The 17,434-nt window shown below is 35.1% G+C and overlaps 1 protein-coding gene across 1 annotated transcript in view; it reads right to left on the reverse strand.

The window, feature by feature from the left end:
* LOC129225623 (serum response factor-like) overlaps positions 1 to 16,653 on the reverse strand; it is a 104,693-nt gene extending 88,040 nt beyond the window's left edge. Inside the window, exons 1-2 of the mRNA XM_054860089.1 lie at positions 16,085 to 16,653; positions 1,918 to 2,175 (exon numbers count right to left, since the gene is read on the reverse strand). Of these exons, the coding sequence (XP_054716064.1) occupies positions 1,918 to 2,175; positions 16,085 to 16,276 (450 nt within the window). The 5' untranslated portion in view covers positions 16,277 to 16,653. The remainder of the gene's footprint in view (positions 1 to 1,917; positions 2,176 to 16,084) is intronic.
* Positions 16,654 to 17,434: the final 781 nt, after the last annotated feature.

The following is a 17,434-nucleotide window of genomic DNA, read 5'->3' on the forward strand; positions in this document are numbered from 1 at the left end:
TCATATTTCAACCTAAATTTACGCTTTAATTGCGTCTAAAAGAATTACGACTTTAGTTTTTCACCATATCAGTGCGTATTTATGTGCGCTGTTTTAAGCAACCAAAACATGTATTTTGACTGCGCCTGATACCATTTCGACCCTAAAAATTTCAATGGGTAGTCTGTGCCATGCCCCCCCCCCCTTGGTGGGCACCCCTGTATGAGCCACAGTTAATGTAATTTTCATATCTCCTTGGTTGGGATGAATAGAAGTTCTCCCACAAATGAGATGAATACAAATCATATAGCAGTACACGAGAGGTCTCAGTACCTAATACTTGAAAATTCAAGCCAACGTAATGCCTCTTTTCTGAATACTATATGATACTAAACCACTAAAACATGCTTTATGCATTTTATGATTTATCCATTTATAAGTAAATACCTATAGTATTTTAAAAAGTAATATTTCAATCTTTAGTCCGACAAAAAAAAAAGCAAGAATTTTGAGAGAAAGGGATTTCAAACAGCAGTGCATGTTTAAAATGCCCATTATCGTATTTAATATTAGGAACAAAAAGCTCCTCTTTTTAATTCACTCAAACTTTCTATGAGCTGCAAGAATTTTTCTTACAAGACATAAAATAAGTTGCAAATTTACATAACACATGTCATGTGTTACCAGCATGATAATGTGATATTTAACTTTTTAACTTTCCTATTTTACGTCAAGTCGTCAATTGTTCTAAACACCACCATTCCAGACAGATCTGCATTTCCAGGCAGAACACCAACATACAAATGGAAATGTTTCCATTGCAATGCACAAAAAAATGTAAATGCTTTGGGAGAACACAAACACTATTCTAAGTTCCAACATAAATGCAACCTTGTACTAAATTTCAGGTCTGTCTTAAACCCCTAAAACTCAGATTTAGAATTTTGACTTTAAATTCAGAAAGAATAATTACATGCTTGGTATAAAGTTGCCAGGCATCGAAATGAAAAATCTGGATGGTCCTATTAATAAGCCAAATACATGCGAGACTGTAAAAATATCACTAAATGGAAATAATAAGAAATTGGTGGAACCAGATTTAGGGTTCCAGGTGTCAAAATAAAATATTTAATTCCGAAATACAGCCTCTCATTTTTAGCCCTAATAGCTCCATAGAGCCATGCCATAGCTGCCAACAATGAAAGATGAAAATTAAGGAGGCGTAAATGCAAATATATAAGGAGATTTTGCATTAATAAATTTAGCAACAAAAGGTTTCAGTATAAAAGGTATGTTGAAAATTCAAGTATGGGTAGCTTAAATTAAGCCTCTACAGGCTTAACCCTTGAAATTCCTACCTAAAAGTTGGCATTCAGAAATCCGTCAGAGTCAAATTGTATACTCATGTGTGAAAAGGTTTCATTTTTCAGATCATGATCATATTCAGTAAGCCTGCCTTCCTTCAGTAAGCTTGCCTACCTGCCTTGCCTTCAATATTTGAGTTGAACTGAACTATTGCATCGGTCACTCGTCTGGCCAATTGCTAATTCTGTATTAGCTACCAGTTTGTTTGGCACTCTTGGCTTCCTTAAGAGGTTTTCCCACTAAAGCTCAGTTCCTCCTATGCTGGGCTGATGAGTGCTAATAAGCACGAAACCTGCACGAAACTGTGCTCAGCTGGAATTGACTGAGCTGGCGGTGTATTTCATGATCATATATTATCATAGGGATTTTTGGAACTTCTAATCATTAAAAATTCTCCCTTTTGGGGAGTTTTTTTTTTGCTGAAAATTTGGAAGATATTTCCTTTAAAAGGTGGTGCGGGAGAAGGCATCAAAATTCGGGAGTCCCCTGAATAAATCCAGAGAGTTGGCAGCTATGCCATGCCTGAACAAGATCAAACAAAAAAAGAACTTTTAAAATCATACAAATCCTCACCTTGTCAGAGTCGTCTGCAACACTGTAGGTGAGATCCGTCTCCTCGAAGCCCGTGGCGCTCATTCTTTGGTCCAGTCCAGAGGTGCCAGGCCCTGGTGGTGGGTCTGGCGAGTTAAGACACGTCTGGATGAGAGCTTTGCCCGATTCGCTCGTGATCATGGGCTGAAGCTTTCTCGTTGCAAATGTGTAGACGTGCCCAGTCTCGCTCGCCACCAACAGCATGACCTGCGTGCCAGTCAGTGTCGAGAGTTCGTATGCCTGGAACGGGGAAACGGGAATCAACAAGCTTACGGGCAAATCAACTCATTATAGCTGCGAGGGACAAATCATTTCATACAGAAGTATGTATGTAACGACGATGTCGTCAGCCCTGTACACAACAATTCTCCAAACTATGTTCCAGATGCAGTGCAGTGTGAAAGGTTCCATAGTTAACCCACCTGTGTTATGTACATCCACTGCGTATCCCTTTCAATTCTTATACATATGCCTTTCTCTTCTCACTAACCACCACAACATAAACAAATGTACGCCTGTAACGGCAATTTCGCTAGCTCGGTACAATTCCAACTATTTTTATCATTATCTGTCGCGATCGCTCAGTTCCGGGTATTTTACTTTTTACACACGATTGCCACGGCGCTGAAATGACAACTTCACCAGCATTCCACATCCGAAATCACTCCTTATCACATTTGAATGCTGCTTGGTGGTGGACGGTTGTGGTGGCATTTATTGGTCTTATACTGTATTACTTTTATAACTTGTATATTACTTGCGCATTCAGTTTTAGTGCATTATGTATTACTATACAACACTACTCACGATGTAATAATCAAATGTACTTTTGTAACGGCGAACTCGCCTGCTATGTACCCATCGACTACTCTACTATCTTCTCAGCATCATGTTTTATAGCATGGTTTTTTCGAATTGTTTTGTGCTTCTATGTCTGTTTGTCAATATGTACTGTAATTATCTGTGATCTTGTTTGTTTGTATGTGTGTGCATTGTTATATGTTATATTTTGAAATGTATATGTTGAATGTTTAAAATAAAGCTGGGGGGGTCCTAAACTGGTTAAATCACTTAGTGATAGGTACAATGGGCCCCCGGAGAGTGAAGTGAAATCATTTCATATTCTTCCACGGTAAAATACTCAATATGTATTCTGCTGTACTAAGCGAAAAGTCTTATTTGTAGCAGAGTTCAAAAGAGAAGTTTCTGTTTGAAGTTTTTGCGTGTCCATGTATTTGATTCAAATGCAAATTTTTTTTTGAATTTTTAAAAAATATTTTTTTTATTGACCTATAAAACATATTTAGGTGAAATGTGTGACAAAGAACCACTTAGTGATCTCAACTCAGTTTCGATACGGCTTTTGTGCTTAGCACGGCAGTATTCGTTAACCCTAGAATAACAAACCAAGGTAAACTGCTTGAAGCACTTTTAAACAGGTTTTCAGTCTTTTTAGCTATTCAAATCATATTTTCACAAACTAAACCTAGATAAAATTGAATTTGTTCCTCACCATTCTCTTCAACATAAAAAAACAATAAAACTTATGTATTTATGAGTCTGATTACAGCTTTCAGAAGGATTTTGCAAGCAAAAACCCATGTGGTAAATATTTACTCCATCTTGTAGTTTACAGGTTTTGAAAAAATGGGCTTGTAGTTCTAGGGTTTAAAAAAAATTACACACACATAGCAAAAGGATTCATATTTCTCAAAGCAAGTCCATCCTCTTATATATAATAGCTAATGATCAAGTAACCTGGTAATGTTTAACATACAGGGAAAGGCTTTATCGTGACAAGGCTGAACTCGATCTGGTAACTTAACTGTTTTACTGGTAAGACTGTGTCATTTTAGGAGAATGAAGAAAAAAAAGTGGTTGAAACTGAACGCTATCCACTGGAGTTAGTGTTACAATTTCATCTATCAAAATATCACCAAACAGGCAATGGCTTCATTCAAATGTAGAAGCAATTTTCATCCGTCATACCTTGACGGGCGACTTTCTAGTTATAGAAGCTTCTTTGTAAAAGAAACAAGATCACAAATAAGAGCAATTTTTTCCAATGTAAAAAAAGAGGAGAAATAAATGACACCACTTCTTGAAATTTGTACATTAAAAAGACCTTATCAAGAATCCCAATTCAGACAACAAGCCACTACAAAATGTATTTAAAAAAAAAAGACTGTTGAAATGTTTTTTCCTGAAATCACATTTTGAAATCAGGAAAAAAAAAAAAAAACTAGTGTACAAATATTTTATTCAATAATCATTTCACTTATTAGAAAGTTCAAAGGTTCCATTTAAGAATAATTTGATCAACTAAACAAAAAATATCATTCAAATCTGATATAAGTATCATTATTTCAAATGAAGGTCCTCCCAGGGAAGATTTCATTTTGAGATATACAGTGAAGCACCGTTTATACGTTTTTGAAGGGACCATATGAAAAAAGCATATAAATGAAAAAACGTATAATAGGTCTATGTTAATGTGTATTAAACTCTGCAGGGACCAATTTAAAAAAACGTGTAATTGATAAAAATGTATAAAAGAGAAACGTATAAATGGTGCGTCACTATACAGTCAGACCTCGATATAGGGTCACCCGCTTATAAGGTCAACCCGCATATAAGGTCACTTTTCTTTAAAGTCCTGGCTCACTGAATAGGAATTCTATGCCATGTATTATGGGATATATGGTCCGGTCATAATACATTAATCGCTTATAAGGTCACTTTTGTCATATTTCTTTCAATGATTTCAGTGTCTAACAGGTTCACTTCCAAGAATTCACCACGATATATGATCCTTAAAAAGTGAAACGTCGTTTTTCCTATTAACGTAGCATGTAGTGCACAGAATGCAGTAGCAAGTGAGCATTACGACAGTGACACTAAAATATGAACCTATAATGTGGGCACTCAGCGTATACTTATTGCACTCTTTTACCAGTCATGAGAAGCTGAAGAAATTTTCAGAAAATAATTAGAAACCATTGTGTTTAAATTAAAGAAAAAACACATTAGTCCTGTATTAATGATAATTTTAAGTAAGGTAAGTTGCACATCAGTTGTTTGCTTGGGGATATTTGGGGGGCAGCTTTACTCTAAATGAAAGTTTTAAAAAATCATTTCAAAATTTCTTATTGATTCCAAAAATTTAATTTGGTTCAAATCAATTTAACTATAATAACCTAATTAACTAAATAATTTTGAACCTATTAAATTTTGAAATGATTTAATGAATTAAATGTTTATTTATCAATGAATATATATGAATTGGTTATAAGGTCAACCCGCTTATAAGGTCAGTTTCGTGAAGTCCCGAGGGGTGACCTTATATCGAGGTTCGACTGTAAATGATAAAACAAAAAAAGAACAAAACTTACACAATAATGGCCCTTGTATTTATGGTTTATTATTTTATACATTACTTATGACAGTTTTCATAAAGTATACACAGTTTGTATTCATTTGCAATGACAGAGTATCCAGGAGCTAAATCCAGAAGATGTACAAAATACACCAACATCATGCTTTCCCGTTTTTAAGTTAATATTTATCTCTTTTCCATGTCATCAATGTTATATCCATTCAGCTTTTGCTTAAGCATTGAAAATTACATAACTTCCTTACATCTGCATTACTAGTTGTGCCCCCCCCCCCCAAGAGAAAGACCCCGCACAAAAGAAAAAAATACTCCTCAATCCCCACCCCCAAAAATTTCAGTGGCGCAGTCTACGCTACTGAAACCCCCCCCCCTCCCAGGCCCCTGTCACACTGTCCCCCCTCCCAGGTAGGCACCTCTAACATTACAATATCATTTTTTTTTTAATTGTTTGAAGTAAAGGAGAAGATAAAACAGAAGAAAATTTGAAGTTTATTTCATTCTAATACGTTTACGTTTTTCAACTAAACTCTTTAGCCCGGTCAAAATAGACATTCGAGTTCAGAAAAATTCGCATAGAGCTGAAAATTGGTACAGACCTTAAGAACTTCATTACAAGTGAAACGTCAAAAGTCCTCATCGATCCCGGTGGAGCTAAAAATTTTATTCAAGGTCAAAGGTCCAAATTATTTTATTTTTTTTTATGAAAAAATTCGGAAGATGCTAAAAATGGGCACAGACCTTAAATACATCATTATAAATAAGATACAAAAAATTTAAATTAGTCCCACTTGATCTAAACATCTTATGAAAGGCCAAAGGTCAAAAGAAACAAAAAATTTTTTCCAAAAATTGCAAATATTGGCAGAAAGCAAAATATTTTTACAGACCTTAAATACATCATTATAAGTGAAATATCAAAAATCCCCATCAAACTGTTAGTTTATTACTCAAATTTTAAAACGGTGCTCAATGACACATTCATTTAACATAGCATAGAAAATACTACATTTAGAAACATTTAGTTTCCCCAGCTGTTTTTTGATAATTATTTTATTGCAATGTATATGCATTTTACTAGTGTATATTATAATATGTAGCATTGTTTTTTCAGTTCAATGTATTCTTTTCGATCCCCCCTCCCCATACTAATGATGTTTGGGGGAGGGGGTTGAGCACCCTCTTTCAGTTTAAGTAAGAAGGTAAAAATTCTTCAAGTAGGTATATTACTATCCACAATTCTAAAATATTGAGGGGTGTCCTATTATCTAGGAGGAACCTATTTTTTACATGTACTTTTGAACACCCTAGTGTACATGGACTGCCACAGACTGTTTGTCTTTCAAGTACTCAACAAACCCATCATTCCTCGCACTATTTGAATCAATTAAAGATTTTAGTCCGCGTTCAACAGTAACAATTTCGCCTTCAGTCAAAGATTTACTGCAAATGAAGCAATCTTGGAACATCTTTAAAGAATTATTTGTTAAGAGTTCGTATTCATATCAAAACAATACCAATAAACTCAGCTGTCCACTACAAAAAATTACTCTCTGTTAATAGGAGCACTTGTGCAACTGACTTTGCTCATACAAAGGAATCTAAGTGCGTCCACTCTCCCCTGAATGTAATTTGATCTTTTCAGTAAGGAGGGGGAGTGTGAATCCTAAGAGGAGATAGGCATAGCGGTCAAGTGTAGTGTCTTGAGGTCACTCGAAAGAATGAAAATGAGCTTGTATCAGTACATTTTCCAAGTTTCAAAAACAGCGATACCTCATGTACCTAATGAATGGTATAATTTATGGGGGAGGGGGGGGACAATTATCGGACTTTTTTAATACCAATGGCAGATCCAGGTTCTGAAAAGATTCGTTATCAGAAAGGGATCAAAATAATTTTCGGGCACAAATAGAATTTTTAAGGTCAACGAAATATATGTCATCAAAATGCAGTTTTGGGCTATATTTTGTCACTTACGGGGGAGAGGGGGGTAAGACTACCAAGGCATAGCCTTTAAATCTTAGCTTGTTTGTAATTACATAGTTTTCAAATTTTGTATCCTCAATTTTTAAGACTTGCTGTTTAAGAGATATTTGTGAAAAATTGATTTTCTGAGCTTCGACCTTGAATAAAACGTTTAGCTCCATTGGGATTCGTTCAGAACTTTTGAAATTTCATTGATAATGATGTCCAATTATTTGTATGTTAATTTCATAGTCAAAGTGCAATATTTGGACAAAAATTGGGATGTTAGGGCGAAGTTTTAAAAATTTGAGTCCCTGAACTGCAGCTTTAGGCTTTATTTTACCGCTTTAAGGAGAGGGGCGTATGACTCCTTGACCAATCCACTGAATCCCCTCCTGTTTGCGCATAATTATCCAATTTTCAATTTTTGTATCCTTTATTTGAACCCGAACACGTTCAAACAAACGTTTAAGATATTTGTAAAAAATCAATTTTGACCTTTGACCTTGAATAAAATTTTTAGCCCCCCACCGGGAGTGATGGGGACTTCTGACACTTCACTTTAGTGATGTCCATAACTATATTTGTGTTAATTCATAGTGAAAGTACCAAATTTGAGTGCAAATAAAGGGTTTACGGGGAATTTTTTTTAATTATGTCTCTAATGCCATTTTAAGCTATATTTTATAGCTTTAGGGTGGAGGGTATGACCCCCATGACCCATCCTCGGAATCTCCACTTGTTTGGACACAATTGCTATATTTCTCAAACTTTGTAACTTTCATTTTTTTCCGGTAACAATTATCGTTTAAGAAAAAAATATGAAAAATTTATTTTTTGACCTTTGACCTTGAATATAAGTTTTAGCTCCACCGGGATCGATGAGGACTTTTGACATTTCATGTATAATGATGTTCTTAAGGTTTGTACCAACTTTCACTTTTATTTGGTCTATTTTGACCGGGCTACTTCTGTTCCGTAGAAACAAAGCAGAATACAATAGTTCAGTTTCATTATGAACAATATTTTAAAATGTTCATTTGCACAAAAGGATCGAAACTTTTCCTATTAATTGTTAGAATGTGAAATTGAAACATGAGTTCAGGATCATTTTGACACAGAGAATGGAAACATGAAATTAATAATGAAAAACTAATCACAATAAAATAACAGATGCATGGCAAGTAAACTTTACTTAGTTACCATATGGATCGCTTAATTGCTGGGTGATAACAATTAGTTTCAGCATCTAATAATTCCCAAGTAAAGACCTGTTACTCCTTCAGGTGCAAAAAATGTCAGAAAATTTACATTCAAACAATCCCATGCACAGGTCACTTTAGATAACAAGCTTTAATTTTAAAAGCAGACTTCAAAAAAAAAAGACACCAAATTCCATCATTTTTACAGTAATAAACCCAAAATTTCGCTCATAACAGTCCATGACGAGAAAGAACAAAATTTTTTCTGGCCGATGCATCCCAAAAAAAACAGTGTACATCCATTGTTAAACCGGTTTAAAATTTTTCTGTAAACTGATGCATCAATACTGCACCGACTACAAATCCAAGTACCTATGTACATACACCAGTTTTTGATTGCTGTCGTTTCCATCTCTTCTTTTTAATTGTTTCAAAAGGTTGGTGGAAACGGGGGCGCACCTGATGGTTAAACCAAAAACATTCTAAGTCGACAATTTTTTCTGATGATTTGGAAAATTTGGAGACTGCACAATCAAGTTTTTTTTTAAAGATGCCTAATGCCTCTTCTCATTAAATACTTGTGTTCATGCTCATATTTTTTCATTTGATAAAACTCAGAGCAAATTAAAAAATTGCCCCACCCTAAACATTTAAGTTTAGGGCATCTCTGTATAGAACTTTCATAAGCGAACAAAAACCTTCACTTTTCCCAAAACGTGTGGGGAATGCAAATTTTTTTAAAAGCTCTTAATGAAAAATATATTGATGAACCAAATTTATCATATAACCACTCATCGAAACATAACAAAAAAAAAAAAAAAACGCAATACTTAAATCACAAACTGGCAACAAAGATTGCATGCACGAATTTTGGGGCTTCAAGTTTTAATTTTTTAATGCAAGAAGATGAGATTGCTTCTATAAGGTCACATCTTTCTGCATTGAAAAAATAGGTTCATTGTAATCTCCATCTATAATATTTATTATCTTGCACTTTTTTCTTTTTGCTTCTTTTCACTATTTCTTGCTGGTGCTAGAATGTGTTGGTAGTGTTTATATTTTTTTCATCTTGAATATAGTTTGTAAAATTCATTCAAGCAGTTATAAGTAAAGCTCTTGTTTTAAAAAAAAAATTGTAATGCATCGTAACGCTGCAATATAAGGTTAGCGATGCATCACGATGTAGAAATTCCTACATTGTTCAGCCCTAAAACATTGATATGCAACGTAAAATCAAACAGAACTTTCCTCTTGGAATTACACCACTACATGCCATTTATTTTTTGACTACTAAAATTTCTAAATTCTTGGGTGCTATACATTTGTAAACAAGTCGCCAAACTTATGACAGAAAAGTATTCAAACAACATTTTAATCTCGTTCCCTCTTTGGAAAGAGTTCAAAAAGCTAATCTTGAAGTGGAAAAATGACTGTTTCAACAGAAACGTGAGTATTTGGAATAGTTTGCCGAAAGCAGCGGTTATTGGTAACCATAGATATCCTTGCTCTTCACTGGGGAATAATAAATCGACTAGAATCAGCCTAGCTGTGTTCAGAGCCTGTTGCTTGTCATTGCTTTTGTACATATGTATTTTATAACTGGACAATTTATGAGTGCACCCTTGCTTACGTCTATTGATTAAAGTAGAACCAGTGGCAAAGTCACAGTTGTAAAGGTAAGGAGTCGCTCACAAATATGAGCATAAGTTGATGAAATCAAAAAGTAGGGTGATACTCATGTGAAAACCTTGGGGATAGGGAAGAGGGATACTCATTTAAAAGTTATAAAGTAGGGAGATGCACCCTTGCTCGAGTTCACCACTGCTTTTGCCTTCTTGCAGGCAGGATAAAATGAAAAGCTTTCTGCAAACACAAATCCTAACAGGGACATTTTCTGCAAATAATTATTTCGCCTAGTTCAGCCTTAATTTATATTAAAATATGGAAAAGGTGGGGGAAAATGTGTTAAAATAATTTAATTTTTTTTTTTTTACAATAACATATATTTCACGCTTACTTTTCACCAGCTGAAGAAAACTGCATTAACCACTATTTTTTGCCCAATATCAATCACATAATCATTATTATTATTTTCAATTTATAGTGAAAAAGTTCATGTAGATATGATAAACCATGAGCTAACCTGTTTTTTACTTGAACATTTTATAAAAATATTTGATTTTGTAAACAAATCGACAAAAACTACTTATTTGTTTAAAATTTTAAGTATTTTTACAAAAATAAATACCTTATTTTCCTGCATATTATCTGTAGAAAAAGTTTAAAATTAATGAAGTGCAGATTATACGCCGCTGTGGATTATCTGTGCTTTTTTTCTCTTTCTCAACGCCAACGCAATGAAACTGAATTTACAGCAGAATTCAGCATATTATACCAACTTTATAAAATTTCAGGGAAGAATAAAACTATGCTCTCCTGTTCTCAGTGCATTCTCTCTCTATCTATCAAACTACAAAATCAGTTTCCTAAATCATACATGACACACACCAATTTAATTATGCTCAAATTAAGAAAAAACACTGAATGAAGAAAGCTGCAACAAATATTATTTTTGAAAAGGAAGAAGTCAACTCCCCTGGGGAAAAAAAAAGTCAGTTGTTGGGAAAAATAGTTTTAGAGCAGCCGTATTTTAAGAAGAGTAATTTTCAAATATTTTGTAAAATACCCAAAATTAAAGGCCAAAAGATGCAATTTTAGGCCATCTCTTTGATCTCTTGAAGGAGATTATGGCCATTTCTAAATTTCATCTGATTGTGGGGGGGGGCTTAAACCCCTTAGCCCCCTCTGTGGATACGTCACTGATACAGTGTAGTTTAACACTTTGACTGCCAACTATGAGATAACTTGCAGATTGCTTTCTTTTCCAGGATGGCAACTCGAAGTTATCTCGTATTGTTTACTTGCCACTTTTGTGCAGCTACGATTGAACTCTGAGCATCCTCATACAAATAATAGCCAACGATCGAGTAACCCGTGTGTTTCAACAATGAAACTCGCACCACAACATGATAATTTGATAATGTGTTTTGGTAATGTTTAACATGCCAGGGAAATACTTTATTGTGACAAGGCTGAACTCGATCCGGTAACTTAACTGCTTTGCTGGTAAGACTGTAATTTCAGGGGAATGAAGAAACAAAAAAATGGTCCACAGTGAACGCTACCTACTGGAGTTTAGGGTTCATCCACTGGAGTAAGGGTTACAATTTTAACTATCAAACTATCACCAAACAGGCAATGGCTCCATTCAAAGGTAAAAGCAATTTTCAGCCGTCACACCTTGACGGGCGACTTTCTAGTATAAGTAATAATATCAATAGATGGCTTCTGGGAAAAGAACAAAAAATCAATGCTGACTTGCTCAAACAGAAAATTTATTTAAAAATAAACAAAAAGTATCATGAAAATTAATTCAGATTCAAGAAACAAAATATTTTATTCTTTGTGGAAATTCATAAAACAAGCTTCCAATCAAAGGGCTGGGCAGAAGGGCTTTACAGGTCAGACAGAAATGACACATTTCTTGCCTTTTTACTTTCTTCTATATCTAATATATAGAAGAAAGTATTGGATTCGTGCAAATTTTCGAATTTCGAATTTTGACGGATTCGAACATTTTGAGGTGTGCTGAGTACATTTCGACCATTTTTGGAAAATGTCTGTCTGTCTGTGTGTGTGTGTATGTGTGTCACGTCTGTGTGTGACCAGTTTTTTGTGGCCGCTCTACAACAAAAACTACCGCATGAAATCGAACGAAATTTAGTACACATATGTGCCCCTATGTGAACTTGTGCCCATTGGTTTTTGGCGCGAATTCCTCCAAGGGGGGTGGAGCAATGGGACGTTTTTCGAGTTACGCGTGCTTGCTATTCCTCAGGAAGTAACAGGCGGAATCAAACAAAATTTGGTCCATATGTTGGTATTAACAGGAACAGGTGCTGATTCAATTTTGGTGTCAATAACTCAAACGGGGGTTGAGCTATAGAACGTTTTTTTTGTCGTCAATTGCGACTGCTGTATCTCAAGAAATAATGAACGGAATGAAAGAAAAATTTATCGGCAAGTAGCCCTTAGTGGGTATAAGAACTGATTTTATTTTTGTGTCAACAGCTAAAAAGGGGGGGGGTAGCGCAATCACCCGTTCTTTTTTTCCATTGTGAGTGCCCTATCTCAAGAAGTAATGCTACGTTCTGGTTGAAATTTGGAATATATGTGAATCCATATGTAAACAGGCTTTGGTTCAATTTTGACGCCGATCGCTCCAAGAGGTGTTGATTTTTTTTTTTTTTTTTTTTTGCGAATAAAAATATTTTTATTAATGCAACAATATGAAAGATAAATCGTAATAGATTGTCGTCTGCGTATTTCTCGTGATTTTAATTGTATGGAAATGATAGGAAATATTATCTCAATGATTTAAAATTTTTAACTGTTGCCATCTTATGTTTGTTAACAAATAAAATATTTGTAATTAATTCAAGCAAGGCTTTTAAAATAACTTTCAATTTTCGCTCTTTGCTTTGCTTTTGCAATAATTCAGACATTGGGATGGTCGTCTAGTTTTTGCATGTGTAATTTTGTTTTTGTTGGGAATATTGCTTCCTCGTCAAGCATGGGGAGGGATCAGAAAAAAAAAAGAAAAATATAGAAGAAAGTTTCGTGATGGCCACAACATACTAGTTTTTGCTTGGGTACAGATACAGTAGAAGACCATTATAACGCATACCTTGGGACCAGAGTTTTTGCGCTATACAGGTTTTTGCGTTATATAGGTCATTTCACAAGGTTTTAAACTAATATTCAAAATAAATCCATATATTAGCACTTCAGAATGAGTTTTATCTGTAGTTAGTATTAAAGCATTTATTATTCAATGAGTCATTCACAAATAGATATTAAAAGAAAGTGAAATATCCTGCACTTCTGCTAGTTTCATGGTTTACATAACAGCTGCATTTTCAAGAACCATCTGGTATTTTCATTTTACTGTGAAAGCTAATTTTCATTTAAAAGCTTTGAATTAAGATGAAAAAATGAAAAACGGATTCAAAATTTAATTTTCCTAACAATTTTTATGTTTGCAAGGCAAAACAGAGTGATTTTTTAAACTTCAAAACTTATTGTTTGATTCTAAAAAGTTGTGCGGTTTATAGAGAATTGTGTTTTACAGGTCGGCGTTATAAAGGTATTCTACTATAGTACTACAACAAGGCTTTTATCGGACGACGCTGTTTTTTTTTCGGTAGGTGGCTTCATTTTTTTAAGCCTTTTGATGATAACTATGCACTAGAATTTAGTTTTAAATAATTTAATGTGGTCGAATCAAATTGTCATTTCAAGCCAGATTTCTGAAAAATGCCGTGGCAGTCAACGTATTAAAAAAAACACATTAGTAAGTATCCTATATGATTGGAACATTACCTCTAATTTAATCATAAGGAGGTATATGTTACCGTTAAAGTATGAAATCCGTTATTTTATAGAATACCTAGTTATTTCATGGAATAACTGACCGTGTCCGTTAAAGTGTAAAACTCTCTTGTATTTCATGGTTTAACTAGTTATTTCATAGAATAACGATATGCAGCCCGTTAAAGTGTAAAATAATCTTTATCATATATCTTACATGACAAATACATTTACCTTCCACCCCTACTGCATTTATGAACTAGTACAGGCCATAGGGAGAGAACTTGTTTAGCATGTTTCCGCCAGTTTTCGTTGAGAAATAATGTTCTCTGTAATTACAAGTGTCATTTTAGTAATCCTTGTCGTAACAAATGATTTTATGGTACGTTTCCATATGTACCATTTATACGCTGCATAAATTTGATAAATTCCTTCTTTTTCACTTTAATTGTCATCATTAGTTTATTTATAGAATATCTAGTTATTTCATTTTAGATAAATTGTTCATTTTACACTTTAACTGTCTCCCATTAGTTAATTTATAGAATACCTAGTTATTTCATAGAATAACTAGTTAAAGTGTCAAAGTAATAACATATTACACTTTAACGGACACGATCAGTTAGTTCATGGATTAACTGAACGGAATGCAGTCCTATAAAATAACTGCATTATATACTTTAACGGTAATATATATACCAAATGTAAATTCTATTAGAAACAATAGAAACCACGCCCACTAAAATGTAAACATTAATTTTTTTAAGCTAATGATGGGAGGGGGGGGGGGCAATTGACTTTTCCTAAATGAGAGGCCTGTTTGGTCTTAGTGTATGCAAAAGTAAGCAGGGGGTGCCCACCTAGGGAGGATCGTGGTGCAGACTGCGCCACAGAAATTTTTAGGGGAGGGGTATTTTTCTCATTCTGGGAGGGGGTCTCCGCGATTTTGAGGGGCAGCGCCCTTGCCCTTAGGGGGTTGGGCACCCTTGAAATAAGTACAACATAGCAGAGTAATAAACAGGGGTGATTGTGAGTTCATCAAAAAATACCTGAAAGTTTCAAAGCGAGACCGGGGGGGGGGGGGGGGTAATCTTTGACCCTTATTACTAAAGTGCATCTTTGCCATAGTATTAAATAGTTTTGAGTCAAAATATTGTGTGTACATGTGATTAAATTTTTAATGGGTTACAAAGTTACTTTTGAGCTGGTGTTATACAAATTATCTTGACATTTATTTGTCCATCTTAAGGGATAGGTGTCCATCTTAAGGTTCTTGCAGGTATATTTGATGAGTATTATATAATTTTAAAAAATTGCGGAGGTAGGGAGATAAAAGCATAACAAAAAAAAAACATAATTCCGGTATTTTCGGACATAAAAATACCGGAAATACGTCCGAAAATACCGGAAATTCAATAAAATACCGGAACACAATCACCCTTGAATAAATTTTCAATTTTTCAGCAAATTTTGAGAGTGAAAAGCTCTAATTAAAGCACATCTGTTTTAGATACTAACCACATATGCAACATTATACAGCTTGATTATCCAAACAATTTTTCCCATATTCACAAGGAAAGCAACTGATGCATGTTAGATGAAAACTATCAAAAGCAAATATCCATTGAACACACAATCTAATTGTTTTGACACATAAGAATAGAATTTATGAAAAAATATCATATATGCAACTTATTGCATATTAACAACTTTGTTTACAGGGGAAAAAATAGCATTGTAAAGCCCAGCAATGTAATAATATTTCACCATCTGAGATGATAGCACACACAGGAAAATAATAAAACTCAGATTTTAACACTATTGAGTGAGAAGTGCTGTGTTTCGAGAAATGACATTGGGGGGAAATGCAGACATATCGTTAATAAAAAGCCATTTTGAAACATTTTCCATTCTGAAAATCAATCGACACTGAGAAAATGAGATATCACTTACAGGAAATAGGACGGTCAAAGGGCACTTCGAAAAGCAGATGCTTCAGCACATGGTAAAGATACACTCAAATTCCGACCCAAAACTCGCTCAAAACGATAACAAACACTCGCGATGGCTTAAAAATATCATAAATTTTGCATTTATGTAATTCTACGATGCTCGGAAAATTGAAAATATTATCGGAAGATCACTTCGTTTCGTTACTAACCTTTTTCATAATTCCAGTCTTTCTTTTGCTGAAAGTCGTGTATCGTCGCAATTTGTTATCGATGAATTCCATCTTGATTTTGACCCGTCCTTTGGTTTTTTTTCCCGTTCGCTGGAAGAGATTTTTTGCCCATTCCGACAGCCGAGGAGCTCTCACGCGAGCCGAGTCCGTAGCCATCCCTATCGTGGCCATTGCTTTGATAACTTTCGCCGCTCATTCCCAAAACCATTGGTTTACTGTCGGATAATTCCTGAAGGGAAGACTTAAAGCCTAGATCTCTGCCTCTGCTGTCCACAAATGAACTTTGCATAACGCTCGGTCAAAACCATTCAACCCCTTCGTCACCACACAATCGCACATGGGGAACGTCGAGTCGACTATTTCGTCACCACTGCTGTAACTGAGAACACGAATACAGCTACTGGAGATAGTTCGTAGAGATAACGGATCAGAGAAAGCGAGTGGAAAATTCTCCCGATTTTTTTCTTTCTCTAATCATATGATTTGTGGCTCCCGTAGCGGTAGACACTGCTCTGCCTCATAATTCCACTTCTAATGTTTATAACCATCCATGTTTCACGTGAAGTGAGCGCCCTCTCCATATATGGTGAACGGGGTCTCCAAATTTGGAATGCACGACCATATATGGAAAGAGCGAATCAGAGGCTTCGGAAGCTCCGATTGTTGACTCCGCAAATAGGAGCCACTGTCCAATGGGATCCGATGGCCCGTCACTAAAATGCCTTCTTTGGGGAATACAAAGAAATCGAATGAATGGACGCGCTTTTTCGCTTCTTTTGTTTAGTTTCTTGTTCCGCGCTTTTATTAATGTTGATCCTTCGCAAACATTTTGAGAAGCGCCGTGGCAAAAGTGACTTTTGACGGAAAAATGTACGGAATTTTGTTTCAGTTCCAGTGTAAACAAAATTAATATTTTCGGTTTGCTTAACAGGTGTTCTCCTCAAAACAGATAGAACGCGAAAAAGAATGCCATACACTCATGCCCGCAAACATTGAATATTTCGTTTTTCTTCAAGTCCAATATTTAGGAGGGTCAAAAAGGGCCAGTTGCACCCCCCCCCCCCCTCTCGACTTGAAAGATGAATTTATTTTCATCTAAGCAGGACAGGAGTGCCCCCTCCACCAGGGGCGGACTGGCCAGCCGAACCAACGGTCCCCGGGCCGATGCGCCCGAGCGCCTTTTGTGCACCTTCAGTTTTTTTTTTTTTTTTTTTTGCGACCTCAAACTTATGTGCCTTCATTTTTTTACGCCTTCGAATATGTGCGTCTTTTTTTTTTTTTTCTTTTGCAACCTCAAATTTGTGTGCCTTCATTTCTTTTTACTCCCTT

This window comes from Uloborus diversus, chromosome 7 (genome assembly GCF_026930045.1).
Source record: "Uloborus diversus isolate 005 chromosome 7, Udiv.v.3.1, whole genome shotgun sequence".
Lineage (NCBI taxonomy): Eukaryota > Metazoa > Arthropoda > Arachnida > Araneae > Uloboridae > Uloborus > Uloborus diversus.